At 39.8% G+C, this 24,954-nt stretch overlaps 1 protein-coding gene and 1 long non-coding RNA gene across 17 annotated transcripts in view; one reads left to right on the forward strand and one right to left on the reverse strand.

The window, feature by feature from the left end:
• Positions 1-237: 237 nt before the first annotated feature.
• Positions 238-1,400, reverse strand: LOC309687724. The gene is made up of 3 exons (XR_014270833.1): positions 1,364-1,400; positions 491-601; positions 238-375 (listed from the first exon to the last, which is right to left on the reverse strand). It is a non-coding gene; the product is annotated as an uncharacterized lncRNA (long non-coding RNA).
• Positions 1,401-6,003: 4,603 nt separating this feature from the next.
• LOC309687716 (uncharacterized protein) overlaps positions 6,004-24,954 on the forward strand; it is an 84,801-nt gene continuing 65,850 nt past the window's right edge. For 13 of the 16 annotated variants that reach the window (XM_082502872.1, XM_082502870.1, XM_082502874.1 and 10 more), the window contains exons 1-8: positions 6,004-6,838; positions 15,467-15,663; positions 15,778-15,886; positions 16,163-16,580; positions 17,246-17,405; positions 19,257-19,310; positions 21,818-21,849; positions 22,362-22,520. In XM_082502872.1, the coding sequence (XP_082358998.1) occupies positions 6,708-6,838; positions 15,467-15,663; positions 15,778-15,886; positions 16,163-16,580; positions 17,246-17,405; positions 19,257-19,310; positions 21,818-21,849; positions 22,362-22,373 (1,113 nt within the window). In that variant the 5' untranslated portion in view covers positions 6,004-6,707 and the 3' untranslated portion in view covers positions 22,374-22,520. Of the gene's footprint in view, positions 6,839-15,466; positions 15,664-15,777; positions 15,887-16,162; positions 16,581-17,245; positions 17,406-17,656; positions 18,215-19,256; positions 19,311-21,817; positions 21,944-22,361; positions 22,521-24,954 lie in introns of those variants that run through there. The other 3 variants (XM_082502867.1, XM_082502868.1, XM_082502859.1) reach the window with 3 other exon arrangements.

Consider the following 24,954-nt stretch of genomic DNA (forward strand, 5'->3'; position numbering starts at 1 on the left):
TAATCAAATCAGTGATGAAACACAGGGGCAACATTGAGCTCAAATGCTGGAAGGTAAATTAATAGGCAGGAGAGGTCTGAAAAAGGGGCATGAAAACAAAAGACAGCAGGAGAAAATATATGACCAATAAAACAAAGTATGCAGACAAACTCACTTCAAATAATCACCTGTAAGAGGTCTAAAAAAATGAAATCCATGTGATGCAAAATTCTTTCATTCCCAATATGTCAGGTGCCAGAAACGAGTCGCAAACCATGAAGCAAATCGAGTACTTGTAGTTGTTTGCGAGTGTGGAACTATCCATGGTGCTGATCTTCCTCTACACTAGAAATGTCCTTAGCAAACGGGTTTTGGCTGAGAATTGAAAACTCTCCCCTGTGAAATACACAAAGGAAAAAGTCACATGAAAGTCAGAGATCTGCAGATGAAGGAAAAAAAAGACTCATTGAATATTTATGACATTAAAGCAACACAGAGCTATTTTCCTTACCTTTGGGGTTACGGAAGCTAAGGGAAACTCAGTTCCAAAGTTCAACCGGAGTTCAAAAACATTTGACTTTTTGCTTTAAGCAAAATCCATGTCAGGAAGAGCCAGAGGTTTCTTTAGGGGGGTTCAGACAAGAACAATGCTGTTAAAATCCCAGCTTTGTTCAGTTTCATTCTTTTCAGCAGCAATCTCTCCTTTAACTTTGAGGTAGTGTGCACTAATACACTCACTAGAAGACAGGTGCGTCACAGCTCCCCAGAAATGTGCACATGTAAGTTTAATTGAATGTGTGAGTTTTCGCTCATGCATGCATTTATGTTTGCGCACGTGTGTGTAATGTGTGTGTGTTTGTGTACACGCCCTCCCTCCTCCACAACTCCACTTAGTGTTACCGCTGTGAAAATGAAACCCCACTTCTCATTCAACCGTGGCCAGTTAAATAAAGGGGTAGGCAACGTGTTATCAACCGCTTGCACGCGTGAATGTCACAAATAGTGCCAACACGCTGTCACTCAGCTCTGCAACTATGAATTGTACCGCTGCAGCTTACCCATCACTTGTGATAATGATGAATAGATGACAGAGGGAACGTTCGAGAGGAACAGTATGGTCGTGAACCTGGCGTAGGAGGGAAAGTGTGTGTGAGTGTGTGTGTGTGTGTGTGTGGGGGGGTGTTGAGGCTAAAACAGTGACGGAAAAGTTTGTGTAGAGCAAAATCATATGTGAGAGTAAATGAGAGCACCAAGTCAGATAACAAAAGGCTATAAATAACAGGCAGTTGAGAGAGAAGTGAAGGGAACGTGAAAGAGTTCATTATTTGATGAAAGCACAGAGTGAACATGGAGATAAAAAGCAGAAACTCTGAGAATGGCCTACCAAGGATGAAAGGATTCTTTGGCTTGCTCTGTCTTGGGGCTACAGTATATGTCAATCAAACTTAGATGTCAGTCATCCCGCCCACACTTTTTGTCTGTGAGATGCAAAACACGAAGTGCCACATACGTGTGTGAACATCCTGCTGGGCATGTTGCTTGTATAGATGAAGGTGAATCAGCGTGCTAACAGCTAAAATAGCGCACTTATTGAAAAGTATTAGGAGCTAGAGAGAAGGATGGAGGAGCTTCAGGAAAAGGGAGAATCCATTGGGGTAGGAAGCAGAGAAGAGCAGAGGGATGAGAAAGATATAGGATGGTAATTGAGAGAAAGCTCGGCATTCCCCTAAGAAAACATAAGCACCTGAGCACAGAGCAGAGCGAGTATAAACACACATTTAGACAATCAGTTCAATGCAATTCAATCAAGTTTTATTTTATACAGTACCAAATTACAACAAGAGATGCCTCAAAGTGCTTTACTTACACATTGTAATGGGGAACTAGCTTATTAACCATATACTGCCTTGATGCAGCCCATATGGAAAAGATATATATAAATCTTATAAAGTTTGTATCTGTCTTGTGTGAAACTTGTATGAAAAGCATATAAGAGTGAAAACAGATATAAGATCCCTTGAAAAATTATATAATGAAACTTGTATGTTTTGGATACTTACTAAAACAATGTATGAAAGTAATGTGAAAGTGGCCACTTTCATGAGTAATCACATATAAGTTTTTACTATTTCTTTTCCATATGGGAGATCTCTAAATTTAATACACGCATTTCCTCTCCCTGGATACAGGGATTGATTGTTTGTGCAAATGTGTACACAAATGTGGAGAGCAGGTTGGAGTGTGTGCATGCGTGTGTGCGCTATTGAATGTTGATTTTAGCAGCATGCCTGTATTTATATAACACATCTCTATCTTGGGAAACATGCTCAGAAACATTCTGGTGCAGTACAGGAGAGAGTTTGTGTGTCTGTGTGTGTTTGTGTGTAGAGTCCAAGCAACCAGTTAGAAACCCTTGTGTGTTTATGAGGCTGGAATGCATTAAATGTTTCTGCACTCACATTAAACTGCCTCATCATATAGCTACATATGTTTTCACCCATTGTAAGTGTATAATCAATCCACACACGAGTAAGTGATGTGGGCGTATAGGTGTGTGTGTGTGTGTGTTTGTACTATCCCAACTATAAAATCACTATGAGGACTATATCTGTAGCTTGTTTCCATTCGCCTTCATTTGTATTCCATTATAAAGTACATACCGCTTCTCTTTCAATTTCAAATCGCCTGGCTTTGCTCCGAAATTGGATGCCGTGCACTCTGTGTACTTGCCCTCTTAGAAAGCATCGGCTACAGTATTAATAGAGATTATCTCTTGACACACCAAAGTTATTATAGCTGTTGGATAACGGCCATTGTCTTATGTGAGGAAAGAGATTTTTTTTTCTGTACTTTTCTAGAAGAACTCTATCTGGCTGATTGAGCACTACTACATGATTTCATTATATCAAACTGATATCGTATTGGTATGGGTTGCAAAACTTGAAAAGCCAATAATTCCATAGTGTGAGTTTGTCTGTACAAATTGACTTGGCTAACAGGTTAGTTGGCAAGCTATTGAGCCTTATGAAGCTGTAATTTTTAAACTAGATAATTATGGTGGAATGTAGAGACAGGGGAGGAACTAAAAAAATATACATGAGTTTATTTGTGTGTGTCGGTGTGTGTATGTGTGTGTGCAAATGAAAGATTTAGACAGACGCACTATGATTAGGCTGCAGTTTCTTCTAGCTGTTTATCCCCATTACTGCTGCCAAGGAGCTTACCAGCTAAATTAGGCAAATTCTGGTCGCCTAAACAAATTACTCGCTCTATTTGAGGAGGGAAATCAAATTAAGAAATTAGCACAGATCCAACACTGTACCCTAGCCAGTAATACCATTAGCTCTTAGTTTAGATTTCATCTTCATTCCATCCACTAAACTCAGGGATTCTAATACTTATGGATTACCTTAACTTTGCCAAATGTAAGTAAACTCTTAAGTTTTGATTAAATAAAAAAAAAAAAAAGAACTTTTACCTAAAGAATCTTGTTAAACTGGTCAGTGTGTCAGTGCCTCTTCCCTTTTGTGTTCTAATTTCCCCCCTCTCTATTCAACCTCAAATACTAATTGTTTTGGAAGTCCTGCTTTAATAATAAAGGGTGAATGCATAGTGATGGACTTGCAATGCTTGCAGCAGCCATAATTAAAGTTCTTGTTTGACTGAAAATGAATTAAAATCACAGACTGAAACTGCCCTTGAATAAAATCAGAAAAGCAATAAAAATGCCTCTTTTTGATTTCATTGTTAAACCTATTGAAACATCTCTACTTTCCCTACATTAGTGTGGCCTTTACAAACCTATGTATGGCGCGTCTTTGTGCATTTGAACACATAAATTCTTCAAAGTTTGAATAAAGTGCACCTGAATGTGCTTTTACAGTATTTGCACAAGCCTGCGCATTGTATGCAGGTCTACCAGGTGAAATGATTTTGTTGCTGCCATTTGGTTGGTCTACTGATTACTGCAGGCCTTTGTACAAAAGCATATGAAAAAAGGTAACATGGAATCAAAGGATGGAGGAAATGATTAGATCTGAGTAAAAAAAGAGTAGTAAACTTATGAAGAAAGATAGAGGCAGAAAGGGAGTGGGAGACAAGAAATCACCAGCCATACGTCATCTGCTTCCCTCTCTTCTCTTTTCTTTCCCCACTTATATTTAAACTACCATCGCTGCCCATCTCTCTTTTCCCTATTGCCCTCCCTGTTTCTCCCAACGCACTCTCACCTGAGCAAGATTAATCGTTCCAGTCGAATCACATTACCTCCAAGCCCAACTCCAAACTCCCCGCCCAACACACACATACATGTGTGAGAGAAAGTGAGAGCGAGAGAGAGGGTCCGTGAGCCAGAGACAGAGGGAGACGGTGGATGGCGGGTGGGGAATTGAGGGATTTGAATGCATGGATGGTCTGCTCATTTAACTCATCACATTATTTTAGCCCTGTGCTTTATTACACTTAACTGGGACACTAGGCACTCAGTCAAACACACCCACACTCACACATACACCCAGACACCTTCACACATAATCCTGTCTACACATCTATCCTGAACTGCAGGTTTGCCATAATGTGTTTATGACGTTGCATGTTTAATTTGTGGAAGAGGATGATTCATGGCCCCTGATAACAATGCTTCATCATCCCCATAGCACCTATGGCATAAAGAGGGTTTGTGCAGGGCAGGAAAACTGTTGTTAATGGGATGGTAATCATCTCATAACCTGGAAAATGGGCAAATAGGCACAACCCCTTATGCAAATGTGCTTGTGCATTTATTTGTGCATGTTTATTAATGTTCACGTGCATCCCCCCATGCATAGCTGTGGGAAGGTGTGGCATCCACATTGTTTGAGCCTGAGTGTCCTGTTTGGTGTGTGTGTGCGTGTGTGAGGGTGAATATTGATCTATTGCTATGTGCTCTATCACCCTGCCAGGCATAATAAGGAAGAATGGGACACTAAGCAGGTGCTCACCCACTGCTGATTTATAAAACATATGCACCGGAGTAAACACCTCAATCACTCCAAGGGGCAAGGCTATGGGAAATAATAACATTTACATGCTAGAAGGATAATGCATTCTTAGTTTATTTTTTAATGCATGTGACCTCTTAAGGTATACAGTATTCTTCTTAGTGAAGGTGCAGTGAATTGATTCTGGGATTATCTATCCTTGGGAAGAAAATAATCAATGTATAGGCTAAATGGGGTCAAAATAGCCAAATGTGAACTTGGCAAGGCTTTGATATGAAGGAGTGTCTCAGCAGCTGCACTTCAGGCTATTTTTTCACAACTGAAAACAAAGCAAATGGATTCAATGTATTATTTCCTTCATGCTTACTTATCAATCCACTTGGATAAAAATGTGAAAATACGATTTTCTTTAATGTCTGTAAACTAGCATCAGACATGTACAAAGTTCCAGCCACAAATGTTCTTGTGCTTATAAGATCAACGTCTGTTCTTCTGTCAGTTCCAAAGTATACTTTCATCTATACTTGTGTATGATGCATTAAGACCACCAGTGTTGGTCAAGTTACTTGAAAAAAGTAATCAGTAACTAATTACTTCCCCCAAAAAGTAATCCAGTTACTTTACTGATTACTTATTTTCAAAAGTAATTAATTACTTAGTTACTTTTTAAAAAAACGAATTACAACCTGAATAGGTGATAAAACTTGTTTTATTAGTTTTAATCTTTTAAAAAATGTAATTATATGCAACATTCTCTGACTGGAAGAAATTTGTTTAACATTTAAACCTATTTAAACCTGCACATTCCAGCACATAAAATAAAAAAATATTTTGTGTTTACACTCACTCCTTCAAATAGATGCAAGTAAAACACAGCAGAAAATAAATAAAATCAAAGACTAGCGGTCTGAAATGTGCTGTTAGCATGTTAGCAGATCGATGCTACTGTGAACTGAGGAGCTATTGTCTTGATGTGAGCTTCTACTCAGGGTTTTTTCTTCCAGTTCAGAGCAGAAATGTTTTTGTTAAGATACTGGATGTTGTGTTTTTCTCCACAATTTTAATTATTAGCTAGATATATTATCAACAGGGATGAGTCAGTGAGTCAGTTGGGCTCGTGAATCGTGATTCATGAGTCAGTAAAGTGATTCTCGAGTATTGAACGATTCGTTCATGATTCGCGCATCACTAAAGGAGGCAGTGGTGGAGGAACACAGAGTGGTGGAGTTTGAAATATTACTCTTTCTGGGTCACAAAATAAACTTTTAAGATATTTTCATGCGTGAATGGTGTTGTGTAAACTTCAAATATCTGCTCGATTCATCAAGACGTCACATATTTACGGTGGCCCCTAGAGACAAAGCACGTACAAACTCCAAAACACATGCAAAATCCAAAACACGTACAAAATCCAAAACACGTGCAAACTCCAAAACACGTGCAAAATCCAAAACACGTGCAAACCCCAAAACACGTGCAAATTCCAAAACACATGCAAACTCCAAAACACGTGCAAAATCCGAAACACATGCAAATTCCAAAACACAACAGAAGTGCTCCAGGACATTAGGGGCAGTGTTGAGCTTTTGTTACCCAGTAACTACACAAGCCAGGAAGTACCAATGACCGGATTTGGGGTCTTCATTTTAAGCCGATTACGTCACAGCGATACAACAAAGGCTGTCCCAATTCAAAGGCTGCTCGAAATGCGTCCCTCAAATGCGTCCTTAATTTCCCTGAATTTTAAGGATGGGTCGGTGTAGCCTTCATGGCCCGACATATCCCAGACTTCATAGCGCGGCAGTGGTGTGGATAATTTTGTCGAAAAAACCCCAAAAAAAACGGCGGAAGTGGAGCGGACGAAGAGTAAACTTTCAGAAGTAAGTACTGAATATTATGTCACTTATTTATGCGCAAATGTTTTTATAATGAAGAATATTAAAACATTACTGTTGGCCACATGTCGGGAAAGTTATGTGACATTAGTGATGTTTGTACTAACTTGGTTTTAAGGCCTTTACTTCAAAATATACGCCCGTTCAATAGTTGACTTTAATCTTACAGAGAATGTGATGATTTTGTGAATAATTAAAGTCAGTCATATATTTCACAAACACAACAAACTGAAAGTCAGTGATGCTGCTCGGTTTGCAGTCCTGAATATCACGGCACAAGCAGGATTCACTGCACTGTTAATGTTAGATATGTTATATTGCTGCCTCTGTTCGGTGGTGTCGAGCCAAACGGACTTTAACCCTTTAAAGCCGGTGGGAGCAGGCACGCTCTGTTTTGCGCAACTATTTTTAAATCCCGGTAGCACTGCAACCACGTAAGCTAGCGCAATAATTTTTTTTGCATATGAAACCAGAGGAGTTGTACTTACATCTTATGCCATCAGCTTGTCCTAAGTCACAGTTTCCTTCCACATATAGCTTTGCAAAAACTGGATAAAAAGCACTTGCAGCAACAAAAACATAATATTCCAGAAACGCGCTTTGCCGATCCGATCAGCTGTTTGTAACACTTCCTACGTCCATCAGCGCGAACTATCGCATGTCCTCCATGTCCTGCCCGAAACCGGAAGTGACGTCATTTTGCGGAAATATAGTATTTTACCATCAGGGCCTTATGAGCCTATAGTGGTGTTTTTAAAAGTTATGTTTGAGTTTATGACTTTCTGTGTCGTTTCTGGGATGCTTAGGACTCATATTGCACTGTTGGAAATAGTTTATTTTGATGCATATGTTGTTTTTTGTGCAAATTTGCATTATAATATTTATTTTCGTTTTTCCTGCAGTATATAAAAATTGGTGTATTTCAAAAATAACAAAAACATAATATTCCAGAAACACGCTTTGCCGATCCGATCAGCTGTTCATAACACTTCCTACGTTGGAATAGACGTCAGCGCGAACTCTCGCATGTCCACCATGACCTGCCCGAAACCGGAAGTGACGTCATTTTCGTGGAAATGTAGTTTTTTACCATCAGGGCCTCATGAGCCTACACTGGTGTTTATAAAAGTTATGTTTGACTTTATGACTTTCTGTATTGTTTCTGGGATGCTTAGGACTAGTGATGGGATTTCCGGCTCTTTTTAGAGATCCGGCTCTTTCGGTTCGGCTCACTAAAAAGAGCCGGCTCTTTCTGCTCCGAACCGGCTCTTCAGGTTGTTTTGTTGCTTTAATTAATTTATTATTAACAGTAATATAAAATTATGCACAAAAGGAATTACTAACGTAAAAAAAAAGTGGTTTTATTTATATATGTTTATATATAAACATATGTGGTTAATATGACATGCAGCCTAACAAGTTACAGAAGACGTGCCTACACGCTAAGACTTAACACGCACAACATGCAAAGAGTGGAAGCCGTATCAACAGGGAATGGTAAGTAATAGCACGCTAAGCTAACCAAGCTACCATTCCGGCTACTTGAGTGCTGCACGAGGGAGTACAGAGGAGCAAAAAATGTTGACTATAAGCGCGTAAATGTAGTTTGAAGTGACTCAGGAACAAATATAAGAACACTATAATGACATATACTTAATTCTAGATGAGTAAAAGGTTTATTAAAGTGTAAATATGTCGATTTAAAGTCACCACGCCGTTTTGCTGAACATACTTGTGCATCCGCCATCTTTGCCAGCCGAGTCGTAAAGAGGCCTGTGTATGCGCGCGACGGACGGAAGACACCGAGGTACGGGAAATGACGTTCATTTAGGCGAGGCTAAAAAAAGATATAACAGACTTTTTTTGGACTAAAATTACAGAGTTATCGTACCACTTTACGTTCGGTAGGGGACATTATAGTTTTTCCCTATTTCTGTTGCCTATAGTTCTATTTGTATATTTGTAAATTAAACTAGAGGGTGAAAAAGTGAGGGTGACAAGTGCCGCCCACTGGTACGAACAAATAACTGTTATCACGTGATTGCACGGGAACCAGAAACGACCCAAACAGAAAACAAGATGGCATCACACCCAGGAGGATGTGATCAAGGTAGTAGCAGCTATCGTCAACAAATAAAATACATATATTTCGACTCTGACAGAGTCGGTGGGAGTCCAATAGACACAGATAATGTGGCGCTTTAACAGTTAGCAAGCAATAAAGCAGCAAACTGAATGTTAAGTGTATCGTTAACATGGATAGGGCTTAGCTTAGCAAAAGTAGCTAAACGTTAGCTTTGCGTTAGCACTGCGTTGTGTAGATGTTCGCGTTACAAAGAGTAAGCAAACGCGTTTGACCAAAAGCGAAAGGTACACATTTGGAAACAGCATCCGTTTGACATTAAAAAAATGGCAAATTTCCTCACCCAGTAAACACCAGTATGTGGGCCCCACATGGGCTATGGGGGTTCCAAGTGGGGATGGGCTTACAATGGGCATCCATCTGGGACCCACCTGGGTTAACCAAGTAGGACCCATCTGAGACAGCCCAGATGGGCTATGTTCTATGGGCACCATATGGGTAATATATGGGAAGTTGCATGAACAGGCAACTGAGTTTAACGACCTTAGGTAAGTATAATTATTAGTCATGTGTAAATATAAACATGAATTAAGATGAAATAACTGATAATAAATTATGCCAGAGGCAGCATATGTATATTTAATTAATAACAAAATATACATATAAAACATATTAATATAAGTGAAACACAAAGAACAGATGTGACTTAATAAAGACGCTTAATAAAATAAAATAAATGGTTTTACATTTAAATGGGAAAAAAAATTCACTCTATGTAGGAGTGCTTTTCGAAATCTCGCGTTATTTAATGAAATATCACGAGGTTTTCTTAAACCCGTCACCCCCATTCTGGAACATTCTTCATTTCGCGCCCTTGGACAAAGCTGACAGTTAAGCTGGCAATTTTTGGATTAAGTGCATCTTTGATAGTGATGTGCGGATCGATCCTGAAATATCGATTCCTCCGATACCAATCATTTATGTTCTAGAATCGATTCTCACATTAGAATATCGATATTTTAGTAATTTAGAGTAAATTTGTAGTTTATCATTAACAGGAACACAGTGGAAAGAAACTATAACATTCGGATTGTCTACATTCAAAAGAACTACTTTCTCTTCCGCCTTTCATAGTCATGTGCGTAATACGGCTGTATAAATGTCTCGCAGCCCCTTGGCGCGCGCACTCACAACAATGGCTGAGCATAATTGGAGTCATGTGCGAACGTATTTTACCTCCACAAAAGCTGAGACGTGGTTTGCGATACATGTGGCAAAAACATGAGGTGTTGTGGCCACACTATGGAGATATTCAAAAGGGCTGTTGGGGGGGGATAAATACATTTTACAGTGTTTATTTATCGGATAAAATACGTTAAATGTCCGGAAACAGCGGGGTGTCCAAATTCAGAGGCTGCTTCTACCTGAGGACCCGGCCTTCGCGGTCTAAAGAAAGCTGGGTAGTAGGTCACGAGCTCCCTCGGTGGAGTGAAACTCTGCCGTCTGCTCCTTGCTATCTAAAATATAACTGGGCACTGACGTAAACTCTCGACCGTTTCACTTTGTTTAATTAGTTTTCTGTTTGGCGTTTATTCAGCTGTGTGAAAACCCCGGAGGAACCCTCCCGAGGGATTAATAAAGTTACATTTTATTTAATCTAATCTAATAACTTTAATCTCATCCAAACCGATTTACTCACGAACAAATAAAACACTGAAAAAGCCAAACAATAACATTTTTAAGTTATCAAAGTGACTTATGTTTAACCCGAGTAGTGAAAGACCGCGGGGGTTTGAAAACAATGTGTGAGTCAGCTCAGATATTTGAAGTTTACACAGCTACATTCTCACCTGAAAACATGTTAAAAGTTTTTTTGCGACCCAGAAAGACAAATAAGAGTAATATTAAAACTAAGTCGCTGCCGCCGTTGTTGGAAACTGGAATTGGCTGGGCCGCGCTATGAATTCTGCGATATGGTTTTTCAATTTTGTTGTCCGGGTGGAAAATCGGGAGAAATCCGGGAGAATGGTGGCTAAGGGAGATTTTCGGGAGGGGCACTGAAATTTGGGATTCTCCCGGAAAAATTGGGAGGGTTGGCATGTATGCCACAATTGTGGCAAAATCACTAACCTTGTCAAACACCTCAGAGTAAACCATATCACAGAATATGACGAGCGTATTGTAACGTTGGGTTGTGTTGTGTGGTTGAGAAGAGGCGGCAAAACACCTAGCAGGCTAGGCGGAAGGATACACACCCACACTGGTATCAGTAATCCACGGTGGTTCTTTAATACGCATTCTTCAGCAACCGTATAAAAGCCCGGCTGAACGGCTGCGGCTCAACAACAAAATGCCCAGCGTTCATACAACCCAAGCGCTGCAAACAAAACAAAAAAAAGGGTCTCGAAAAGAAAACATAAGTCCGTCCCTCGTTAAGCACGAGCGTGAAGGCATGTGTCCTCATAATCACAGAGAGAGAGAGCGAGAGAGCAGTGGCACACACTGATAACACCATCAACCCTCGACTTGGGTGTCTTAAAGGGACACCACACCATAACGGCTGTTACAGTATGTTGAGATGAACTGAAGAGGAGGAGAGGGACAGGTGCTGCTAGGGCGAGACAGACGTCTCTCACGGGTCCTTTAGTGCTGCAGGCAGGCAACATTTCAAATAGCACACAACTTCATTTTTTTTTTATTTCTATATGATGAACCCTACATTATTAAATTCAAATTCAAATTTTATTTGTCACATACACAGTCATACACAGTATGATATGCAGTGAAATGCTTACACAACTGCTCGTGACCTAAAGAAAAAAAAAAGGCTATGAATAAGATAGGAAATAAATATGAAAATTAAAAAGGGTCAATTTAACTAGGAAGGAATAAAATAAAATATAAAAATGAAAGTTAAAAATGAAATAACTGTACAACAACAAATTAGAATGAAGGGTAAATTTAACTGGGAAAGAACAAGATAAAATATATAAATTAAAGTTGAAAATAAAATAACTGTACAACAAAATACACAGTATAGAAATATATAAGAATGTATGAAGATTATGAATGTATTATGAATGTATTAAGTGATAAGAACAAGTAATCTGATGTCCTGTAATCATTATGATGCTATAATTTCGGTATCGGATCAGTATCGTCGATACCACCCTGAATATTACTTGGTATCGGATCGGAAAGGAAATCAGTGGTATCGCACATCACTAATCTTTGAGCTACGGACTTATCTGCACTAAGGGTAAGAACTTTTTTGACTTAATTTGAATGAGTATAAATGAAATGTTTACAAAGTTATGATGCTGCAAAGTAATGTATGGCACAAGTGCTGGCGAACTTTTTCCTAGCACTCAAGCAAGGCTAAGCTAGTTGAAATTTTTACGTAATGTTGGATTTAGCCAATTTTCACAGTTTGAAAGCATTGTCTGGTGTCCTGTATACTGCTTAACTAGCACCAAAATTAATTACTGCGTGTACTTAACATCAAGTTGTACTTAAACATTATCTTGGTTTTTCTCTATGATTAGTATTAATAAAGGACTGTATTAGACCAAATTAACGAAGTTCAAATTTTTTAAGAGGAATACGGGAGGGTATTTTCACTATCAGAGCAACCAAAACTGCTTTGGTGTTGTCTTTATTAGCTCCATTCCTCAGCTTTTGTCCCTGTGTTAGGAGCATGCACAGCAGTCAGAGAGGCAGATCAGTGAGCACTCTATTTCTGTAGAAGACATCATCATTTTTCTTGCCATTGTTCTCATTTTTCCAGAAAAAGCAAATAAAATATAGGTGTTCTTGATTTGAGGTGTTGTTGATTTGTTCCAGACTGGGAAGAGTGAATCTACAATAGGCAAGCAGCTTGGTGTGAAAAAATCAACTGTGGGAGCAATCATCAGAAAGACCACTGATAATCTCCCTCGATCTGGGGCTCCACGCAAGATCTCATCCCGTGGGGTCAAAATGATCATGAGAACGGTGAGCAAAGATCCCAGAACCACACGGGGGGACCTGGTGAATGACCTGCAGAGAGCTGGGACCAAAGTAACAAAGGTCACCATCAGTAACACACTACAACGGCAGGGAATCAAATCCCGCAGTGCCAGACGTGTTCCGCTGCTGAAGCCAGTGCATGTCCAGGCCCGTCTGAAGTTTGCCAGAGAGCACATGGATGATACAGCAGAGGATTGGGAGAATGTCATGTGGTCAGATGAAACCAAAGTAGAACTTTTTGGTATAAACTCAACTCGTCGTGTTTGGAGGAAGAAGAATACTGAGTTGCATCCCAAGAACACCATACCTACTGTGAAGCATGGGGGTGGACACATCATGATATGGGGCTGTTTTTCTGCCAAGGGGACAGGACGACTGATCCGTGTTAAGGACAGAATGAATGGGGCCATGTATCGTGAGATTTTGAGCCAAAACCTCCTTCCATCAGTGAGAACTTTGAAGATGAAACGAGGCTGGGTCTTCCAACATGACAATGATCCAAAACACACCGCCCAGGCAACAAAGGAGTGGCTCCATAAGAAGCATTTGAAAGTCCTGGAGTGGCCTAGCCAGTCTCCAGACCTCAACCCCATAGAAAATCTGTGGTGGGAGTTGAAAGTCCGTGTTGCTCGGCGACAGCCCCAAAACATCACTGCTCTCGGGAAGATCTGCATGGAGGAATGGGCCAAAATACCAGCTACTGTGTGTGCAAACCTGGTAAAGACCTATAGTAAACATTTGACCTCTGTTATTGCCAACAAAGGTTATGTTACAAAGTATTGAGTTGTATTTTTATTATTGACCAAATACTTATTTTCCACCCTGATTTACGAATAAATTCTTTACAAATCCTACCATGTGGATTCATGGATTTTTTTTTCCACATTCTGTCTCTCACAGTTGAAGTGTACCTCTGGTGCAAATTACTGACCTCTGTCATCATTTTAAGTGGGGGAACTTGCACAATCGGTGGATGACTAAATACTTTTTTACCCCACTGTATGTCCACACGTACAGGGGTCTTTTTGAAAACAGAGATTTTACCTTTTTGTTTAAAAACAAACAAACAAACAAACAAAAAGTCCAGTCCACACGTGCAGTTTTGAACAAATATCTCCGTCCACATGTAAACGCTAAAAACTAAATGTTGGCCAATCAGAAGTCTAGAAGCCTAGGAGGGAAAGAGTAAACAGGGTTTTGTGCCCTCACAAAACTTTAAGTACTTCTGAAAAGTTTTTGTATTTTTCTGAAAAGGCAGCTAATTTTGTGTTACTTTTCAAGTGCCTTCATCATTTCAAATGTTATTAGCTAAAGACAATATTTTGGCTGATGTAGACTCGCAACTTAGGAATGAACAAAATGCATACAGCATAAGTAGTTTAATTAAAAAAAAAAAAACATTTATTCAAAACTGATGTCGGGATTTTGGGTTGTGAGAGCGTCTGTGTTCAATGTAGAAGTTCACTCTGACGCCTCTGTCTTTCTAAATGCAGGGACAGTAACTGCATGTGTATATGTAAGCGTGTAAACACTGCAGATGGTAAGATTAACAGCAACAGTATTTATTTATTGTAGAAATTAATCTCATGTAAACAATAACGTGGCGCACAGCGTGACGTCAAAAACGGCACACATCTTTGACGTTGCGTGACTAAATCTGCGTTTTCCTCATCCATACTTAAACACAAAAACTGAGTTTTCGAAAATCTCCACCCTGGCAGGAGTTTTTAAAAATCTCTGTTTTCAGTGACCCAAAACGCCGTTTACATGTGGAGGAAAGGCCCAAACGCATAGAAACTATCTGCGTTTTCAAAAATACCCATGTTCGTGTGGACGTAGCCTGAGATTCTGGCGTTTCTGGCAAAGTACATTTAAATTTAAAAGTCAATTCAGGATTTTAATGAATCCATAGCACTTAATTCAAACTAAAATCGATTTTAATCGGAAAATCAGTTATTGAAACCTACCCCTAATTGTGAGTAAGCTTGTGAGATGGTTCAATTCAATTCAGTTTTATTTATATGGCACTAAATCACAACATCAGTCGCCTCAAGGTGTTTTATACTGTAAGGTAGACCCTACAATAATACATACAGAGAAAAATCCAACAATCATATGACCCCCTATGAGCAAGCACTTTGGTGACAATGGGAAGGAAAAACTCCCTTTGCAGGTGCTGTGTATAGTTCAAAGGCTGCTTTGCTGAAAAATGGAAATAAATCATGAGCTGAAAATAATAAAGATTGATGTACTAGAGCTTATTATATAGAAGTAGATCTTTGCCCACATTGACTTCTAAATATCTAAAGAAAAATATCTATCTTTGAAAACTGTAATGCCTTTTTCAGCTATCCATTGGACTCAACATGCCTTGGAATTTACTTTGTTTCAAATCTGTCTAAACAAATGCATCTTGTATTACTTGATGAATTAAAACAGAAAATGGTGCTTTTGCCAGTGAAGTCTGGATATATGGCATTGCCACTGCTGTACTAGTTGGCTTCTTTTTGCTTTCTCACCAGCATGCTACCATTTGCAGTTGTTGATTTTCTGGATGGTGGAGGTGTATCCATAATTCCTTGCAAGTGGTTTACAGGACCAGCGGAAGATTCTTGTTTCTGGCCACCAGGGAGAGTCAATATCAATAAGGCTGTAAAGGATGGAGTTACTCCAGATACAAACTGGTCACAGTACAGAGTTCACATCTTGGGGAAAGCTGGTAAGAAGCATTTTTATTTATTGCTACCAAATATTCTGTCATTAAAGACAGAACAAAAAATTTCCCTGTAATTTCACTAACAACATTTTGTTGATGTATGTCAAAAATTTACAGAAAACTATGAAAATGCCAGGGTGAAACTGCGGAGGTCTGAAGCAACCTCTGATCTGCAGACTGAGTCGGATTCTGGAAGCAGATTGGGAAAAGGGAAGCGGAAAAGGAGGTAATTATGTTTCTTAAAAACGCCTTAAAAGCAACAATTTATCGTGGTGATTATAAGAAAAACAAAAAAAAATTGACAGTGTCTTTAGCAGACCATTGCTGCTCACCAGATTTAGATATGATCTTAAAATAGCACTTTGTAACTTTTTGACTTTTAAAAATCAGTTTTAGACTCCTTTTGATGCCGGACTATACATTAATGTTTTTAGTTTGTAGGACTAACCAGTAACTAAATTGTTTGTGGGGTTTTTTAATATTTTTTAAAATTCATTTTAAGGCCAGTGATCCAGTCAAGCTCGGATGAGGATTGGGACAACGCTGCGGAACAGCCAGAGACCTCATCACCATCAGCAATGGAGAATAGACATTCAAGTGAAACTCCCCACCAGAACATCACTCATCCATTTGTTCAGCTACCACCACCCTCAACTCCTTCACCTGTGGTTTCACAACCAGTTCCAAGACAACTTGTACAAGCCACCAATACCAGCATGTTTGTACGTGTTCTAACCCTCCTGGAAGACATTAAGGAGACTCAGAGGATCCAAAGTCGAATGCTACAGTCTCTCCTCAAACAACGTGATGGACCAGTTGCTGCAGTATTACCCGAGGGTGCTGTTTTTCCTCTCCGGACAGTCGCAGACGTGGAAGTAGTGGAGCAAAAACTGATAGACCCTGTCTTCCTGAAAGAAGTGGTAAATAATAATGATGTAATAACAATAGTCATTGATTAATGCCTCAATCTGCGTTTTATGCTAGCAGTTATGACGGGCGATCGTGGCTCAAGAGTTGGGAGTTCGCCTTGTAATCGGAAGGTTGCCGGTTCGAGCCCCGTCTTGGACAGTCTCGGTCATTGTGTCCTTGGGTAAGACACTTAACCCGTTGCCTACTGGTGGTGGTCAGAGGGCCCAGTGGCGCCAGTGTCCGGCAGCCTCGCCTCTGTCAGTGCGCCCCAGGGTGGCTGTGGCTACAATGTAGCTTGCCATCACCAGTGTGTGAATGCGTGTGTGAATGGGTGGATGACTGGATATGTAAAGCGCTTTGGGGTCCTTAGGGACTAGTAAAGCGCTATATAAATACAGGCCATTTACCATGATCAAGGAAAGTTGGTGTTTGTTCAAACATGGTCAGTTCAATGAAGTAGTGGAAGGTGAGCTTCACAAAAGTTGCTGTTTTTGAAAATAAAATAAGTTGTACTTTACAAGTTGTGCCACGCCAAACCTTAAGAAAATACTTTTGGTGGATCAGTCATTTAGCTCTTTGCATTTAAGCCTAATTACTGTGTAGCTATGCAGGTTTTCTTTTAGGTGTGACTGATGGTACTACTGTCAGTAAAATTATTGTCCTTGTGTGTCCTAAGGTTGCTGTTGTGGCAGAGATCGGAGGGAGCACTGTTGATGAAGCCACCAGAAGAATGATGGCTTTCATTATGGACAATGCTCTATCCAGGCAATATAACTTCGTTGGGCACCATGGAAAGCGGGAATTTCGAGGGCTTAAAATTTTTGAAGTGCTATATGGTAAGCTCATTAGTTTGTAAGATATTTTGTTGATGTTTGAATAACAGATGCTCACTTCAGCTGTAGTCAGTCTTCCAATCAATTTAATCACTGACTTAAGGTTTTTATACTTTGGTTCAACATTTATGTGACATCTTATGCTGTGTCACAGTATAAATATAAGTATGTAACAAAAAAAAAGAGAATTACAGCTGTGTCTAGATTCAGTAATAAAGTCTCACTTTCTTGTGGTCAATATCTGTGCTTTACAGGCAGCTTGAAAAAAAATGCTCTTACAAGCCAGATTACCAGAAAAGAGGCAGAAAAGGCAGCATCTAAGTGGTTTATTGGTACAAGAGATAGAGGAGGAAATCGCATGGCAAGGGCTAGGGCTGCTCAATTAATCGAATTTTAATCACGATTACGATCTGGGCTTTCAACGATCATTAAAAATGACGGAGCCGATTATTAGCCCCTCCCTCATTTATCCGCGACACCTTAAAGGCCGGTCCGTGAAAATATTGTCGGGCATAAACTGGTCCGTGGCGCAAAAAAGGTTGGAGACCGCTGATTAAGAGGACCCGAGGGAAGCTCGGAAAGCTAAGCAGAAGTTATTTGGAGAGGAGAGAGTGACTGCCGTTGGCTGAAAAGAGAGGTAAAAAAAAAACTTCAGTGGTGTTGCACACTATTTTATATTATTTTTTAAAGTCATTGTTAACCCTTTAAAGCCGGTCGAGCAGCACGCTCCGTTTTGTGTAACTATTTTTAAATCCCTGTAGGACCGGAACCGTGTAAGCTAGCGCAATAACCCGGAGGAGTTGTACTTACATCTGATGCCATCAGCTTGTCCTCGGTCACGGTTTCCTTCCACATAAAGCTTTGCAAAAACTGCATAAAAAGCGCTTGCAGCAACAAAAACACAATATTCCAGAAACACGCTTTGCCGATCCGATCAGCTATTCGTAACACTTCCCACATTGAAACAGAGGTCAGCGCGAACTACCGCATATCCGCCATTTCCTGCCCGAAACCGGAAGTGACGTCATTTTTTACTCGTAGGCCTTAAAAGCCTATACTGGTCATGTTTGACTTTTCTGAATAGTTTCTGAGATGCTTAGAACTCGAATTGCACTGCTGGAAATAGTTTATTTTGATGCACATGCTGTTTTCTTTGCAAATTTGCATCATAGGATTGTTTTTTCGTTTTTCCTGCAGTATATAAAAATTGCTGTATCTCCAAAATAAAACTATGAAGACACTCAAAATAAATTTCCTGTTGTTGTAAACTATTTTTTGCAACTTTTTTGTATTTAAAGTTTTGAGGGATAAGCCTCTTAAATTTCTCCAAGTAGAAATATATGTAAAAAAAACAAAAATGATTTTCAATTTTTTTTGTAGTTTATTGCACTTTTTTGCAATTAATGTAGTTACTATGGACTTAATGCATACATATTATTAAAATATGGGCTATAACAGTTGCATAGCAAATTAAAATGCTCCCACAAATGGCACTACAACATGTAAAAAAATAATATAAGCTCTGGCGGACTTGGTTCTATAGTAGGTCTTAAAGGGTTAAATAAATATCGTCAAATAATCGAGATCTCAATTCCAGTGAAAATAATCGTGATTATCATTTTTGCCATAATCGAGCAGCCCTAGCAAGGGCACAGTGTCGCGTGCAAGAGAGGTATACCTTAGTGACTCGGTTTAGATAGACTGTGGAGATGAAATTAATTAGAAATACTTTATTATTGAGGGAAATTATGTTTGGGTTGTTTTTTTTGGAGGGGGGGGGCTCATCAGCTCAGGTTGTTCTGGAGGGTGATGGCTGCTGCCAGGAATGACCACATATTTCTCTCTGGTTTGCAGCATACTTGAAGACGGCTCTCACTAAACCATTTTTTGGTTCCTCACTGTGTTACGGTATGTGAACAATTTCCAGTTATGTTTAGCAGTTTGTGCAATATTCTTCTTTGCACAATCAGCTCCAGGAACTCCAGCGCCAGCCTTCTTTACCAGTGTGTCACCAGTGTGACTTCAAACTCACAGACTCTGATACTACTGCCCTAACAAATGGCTGGGAAGCAGATTGGAATTTCCACAAGAGACTTGTAGAAGATATTCCACATCTTGGTGCAGACATTAAAGTAGTAGTTCCCAAACTTTATCTGATGGCCCTATTTTTGTTTTACATGAAAATCTTCGGTGCCCATCCAGCACACACCTCAAGAAGTAGAATCTGTTCTCTCCTTGGTAGATGTAGTCGTTGTTACATTTCCAGTCTTCTCCCTCGTCTCTCAGCATGTAAACCGTGCTTTGTTTACTCCTGTTCCCCCTGAAATCCACAATCATCCATTCTGTTTTGTGTTTACTATGAGGTGATTGTTTCTGCACCATGCAACTGGTTAACCACGTGCCTGTTCTAAGCTTTGTCCATCACTGAGACACCCCACAACACTTATCAATGTAACTATGTAGATGTCTTTTAATTTGATTTTTGAGTGCCTACTTGGTTAATCCTTTTGTAAATAGCTTTTCTGTTACCATGGATACTCATGGTCTTCAAAGAGTTCAATGTAGGAGGTCAAACAACTTGTTCAGCACAACTTCCAAAACAACTCCAGTAGTATTGCAAATCTGATGTTATTTGTGAAAAAGTGCACTTTTTTTCAGGACCAATGGATCAGTGAATGAGTGAGAAGCTGTGTTTCAGTGCATTTCTTTTTCTTTTAAACTGTATAACATTGATTTGTTATTGTTTTGTGTATACTAGGGACCTTTTTTGTCAAAATGTTCTCTAAACAAAAAAAAATATTTGTATAGTATATAAAAAATTACTGTTATACTGCATACTGTTTTAAAATTTCATATTAATCAGTATTAATAAAAAAGATAAACTGACTTTGTTGTACAGGTGATTTAAATTTTAGCTTACTGTATTATCCAAAATCCCATCTGGGCAAGCACACTTGGGGCCACCATGGAAATGGAGGACAAAAATAGCTGGGTCCCAGGTGGGTAACCCGTGTGGGCCCCAAATATCAGACCCGCTTCTATGCATATGGGCCCCACACATGTTTTTTTGATTGGATCTGGTTTGGGGCCCATTATTAACCCATCTGGGCAAACACATTTGGGGTCACCATGGAAACTGAGGACAAAAGTAGCTGGGTCCCAGGTGGGTAACCCAGGGGGGCCCCAAATATCAGACCCGCTTCTATGCATATGGGCCCCACACATGTTTTTTTGGTTGGATCTGATTTGGGGCCCATCATTAACCCATCTGGGCAAACACATTTGGGGCCACCATGGAAGCTGAGGACAAAGGTAGCTGGGTCCCAGGTGGGCCCCAAATATCAGACCCGCTTCTATGCATATGGGCCCCACACATGTTTTTTTGGTTGGATCTGATTTGGGGCCCATCATTAACCCATCTGGGCAAACACATTTGGGGCCACCATGGAAACTGAGGAAAAAGTAGCTGGGTCCCAGGTGGGTAACCCAGGTGGGCCCCAAATATCAGACCCGCTTCTACCCATCTGGGTCCCACACTTGTTTATTGGCTGGGCCTGATTTGGGGCCCATCCAGGGCCCGCCATTAACCCATCTGGGCAAACACACTTGGGGCCGCCATGGAAACTGAGGACAAAAGTAGCTGGGTCCCAGGTGGGTAACCCAGGTGGGCCCCAAATATCAGACCCGCTTCTACCCATCTGGGCCTCACACTCGTTTGTTGGCTGGGCCTGATTTGGGACCCATCCGGGGCCCATCATTAACCCATCTGGGCAAACACACTTGGGGCCACCATGAAAACTGAGGAAAAAGTAGCTGGGTCCCAGGTGGGTAACCCAAGTGGGCCCCAACTATCAGACCCACTTCTACCCATCTGGGTCCCACACTTGTTTATTCCCTGGGCCGGATTTGGGGCCCATCCAGGGCCCGTCATTAACCTATGTGGGCAAACACATTTGGGGCCACCATGGAAACTGAGGACAAAATTAGCTGGACCCCAGTTGGGTTTCCCAAGTGGGCCCCAAATATTAGCCCTGCTGCTCCCTATTTGGGCCCCACATATGTGTGTTGACTGGGCAGTTACGGCAGTTTTTAACGTGAATTAACTTAAATTAATACTATCAACTAAATAACTAACACCAAATTTGATGTATTGCCTTTGTATATGTTACGGACAAACAGGTGTCTAGAGTTGAGTTCAACAGGAGATATAAATAATTTACAAAAACAATAGTTTTAAAAACGTGTTTAAACTAATTGTTACGAAAAAAAATACGTACGATGAAACTGAGAATTGACGTATAATTTTTCTGTCATCTAAAGTGATCTCATAATAATTTGGCGCAATGCTTATTTATCAGCATTTGAGTCATCTAATGAGTGTCTACCTTTGTCTTTCATGGAATTCCGGAGATCAGATACTGGAAGTCGGAACTATTTTGTTACAGGAGTGAGTACACACTACACTCTTGGGTAGCAGTTATATGTGGAATATATCATTTTTGTGAAGGAAATCAACTTGATATAAGGGGTTGGGTGTAAGGAGTTTGAGTGCCTTTGTTGACTTGTTTCAGAAGGAAGAGCTGATCGCCTACCAATTGCAAAGCTGTTTGTTTGATCTTCTAGGTTGCATGTCAACATAAATAGTGAATCTCATGTTGACCTTGGCACATCCGTCAGAGTGCTAGTGTCCTAATGCTGGGTTAAAAGTGCTTTGGCACAGAGAAAATATGTATCATATGTGAACGAGGCTTGTTGTAAGAAAACACATTCGACACTCAAAGAGAGTAGTAAAGTGCTATATATAAGTAACAGTCCATTTTGAAAGTGCTAATGTGCCAAGGTTCAATGATGACAACCAGCTTAGGTAACCAGATCATCTTAACCCCTTCACTTTGGTTTCTTGCTGTTGAACTAGAGAAAGTGTAAGATGGCTTACTGTTGTGTATTTGTGCTGTATAGTTTCATCTATGAGCGAGTTCAGAGGCAAAGAGATGGCAATAGTGCAGTGACGAGAGAACAGCTTGATGGAAGCCAGCTGACTGACCCAAAACATAAGAAGCTTGCTCAGTGCCTGCAGCATATTGGAGACGAGCTGGATGGAAATGTAGAGCTCCAAAGGTTGGTAACTTGTCTGTGTGCCTCTTCAGGCAACTTTAAAGGCGTGGAGTATTATGATATGCATGTTTGTTCAACTATAACTGTAATAACTAAATTATTTGCTTACCATTATTCAATCTTTTTCCCTAGAATGATAAATAACTCTTCGCTTTGTCCCACAAGAAAGGTTTTTATGAGAGTGGCCTCTGAGATCTTTTCAGATGGAATATTTAACTGGGGCAGGGTGGTTGCACTGTTCTACTTTGCATGCCGACTCGTTATCAAAGTACGTGAAACTGCTATTGCCGATTCCCCCGTTACTACCCTGTGTATATAAGCCCTGTGTTTTCCCATGCTCGGTGTCGCGTCGTACCCTCAGATTATGCCTGTGTTCCTGTTCTCCGATTTCAGTGGTCACTTCATGTTTTGTTTTCATACCAGCAATAAAGCTGAGGTTTTTGAGTTTCACGTTAGTGTCTGAGTCCTGCGTTTGGATCCTCCTCTCCGCCTGCCCGCACACAGAGCCCTGACAGAAGCACAGGGCACACGGCCTTTATTTCCTTTCTTAAAGAATCATGTATAATATGTGTTAAATTGTGTGTGTGTATATATATATATACTAGAAAGCGAAAATTTCAGAAGAAATTTTAAGTGTGCCTATTAGTGATGGGATTTCCGGCTCTTTTTAGAGATCCGGCTCTTTCGGTTCGGCTCACTAAAAAGAGCCGGCTCTTTCGGCTCCGAACAGGCTCTTCAGGTTGTTTTGTTGCTTTAATTAATTTATTATTAACAATAATATAAAATTATGCACAAAAAGAATTACTAATGTAAAACAAAGTGGTTTTATTTATATACCGGTATGTTTATATATAAATATATGCGGTGGCCCCTAGAGACAAAACACGTACAAACTCCGAAAAACATTTCTAGCATGAACTGAACTTCCAAAGCAGAGCTACTAGATCACTTAAATTACACAATTGAAAGCATCAGTGGCGTGTCTAGAAAATTTTTGTTGGGGGGGCCAGGTAGGGGCACAGATTTGGAGAAGGGTGGCAGATGTAATTGGCAGATAATGTTTAAAAAAAATTCAACCAACCGTTAACCATAATTCAATAATCCTATAAACCTAATAACCGAATGCGCTTTTAACTCTTATTAGAATGAGATTTTAACCACTACGGTGCAAAGTTTTTAGATACTGCGTTGATAAAGTACAAGAGATACAATCAGTCAGTGTTTATTCAGCAGTCAAGGACAGCAATATTTGCATAGTATTTTTACTGACATATACTGCACATATGTTTTGGGCAAAAACATTTTTGAATATTAAAATACGAACATTTGTAACAAACAATTGACAAATTAGCCATTCCAATGCAAAACTTTATCTGCCTATTAAAAAAAGAAGATAATCTTCTCACAAACTGGTGTTTGATTTTGAAACAGGAAAAAAGTGGGGAAACAAATGAAAAGACTAACATTTGAATAAAACCTGAAAGCAAGTAAATACTTTCTATGCTGCCTTATGGTAAACTTTGGTAATATTGATCAAGAACAACACTGGCTGATGATGAAATACAGTCAGCTGGCATGGTGACACTGCCAGTATTAACCTGCAGGGCTGGACTGGGACAGAAAATCGGGCATTTTGACTACAGACCGGCCCACCAGGTAGTAAAGCCATAAAGACTTTGAATGAAAACAAATGCTGTTGTGACAGTCCCATATGGAAAAGAAATAGTAAAAACTTATATGACTTAACTCATGAAAGTGGCCACTTTCTCATTACTTTCATATATTGTTTTAGTAAGTATCCAAAACATACAAGATTCATTATATAATCTTTCAAGGGATCTTATATCTGTTTTTACTCTTGTATGCTTTTCATACAAGTTTCACACAAGACATTTACAAACTTTATAAAATTTATATATATCTTTTCCATATGTACACCGTCTTGTTGGTATATGTATGATTTCTATACATTTATGTCAGATAAAAACTTTGGTTGTAAGATTTAGATAATTATTTAATAAAAGCTAGATATTTTAAATGAGAATAAGAAAGAAAAGTATTTCTTTGTGCCCCACCTCTCCCTGTTAATGCCCTACCTGCCCCCCTGGCAACACTTTGCTAGACCCGCCCCTGCACAGTTACCAGCTGTCAGCTACTTAGAAAAGGATCCTGGTGTTATTTTTCTCTCAGAAACAGTTCATAACTTCCCTTCAACTCATTCATGTCACCTAAAAGGTAAACCTGTTTCTCCATCACAGCTCTGATGATTCAGTAAGGACATCTCCTGGTTTCATCTTCATGTTTCCCTCTCACCAGATAACCAAACTGACATCATGACCAGCAGCTTTACAGCTGTGGCTCCAGCAAACATCAGCTGATATTAAAAATTAATATTAAATAAATTCTAACAACAGCTGATCAAGCTTAAACGTGCTGC

The sequence above is a fragment of the Aulonocara stuartgranti genome, assembly GCF_965226115.1.
Source record: "Aulonocara stuartgranti genome assembly, chromosome: 14".
In the NCBI taxonomy this organism is placed as follows: domain Eukaryota; kingdom Metazoa; phylum Chordata; class Actinopteri; order Cichliformes; family Cichlidae; genus Aulonocara; species Aulonocara stuartgranti.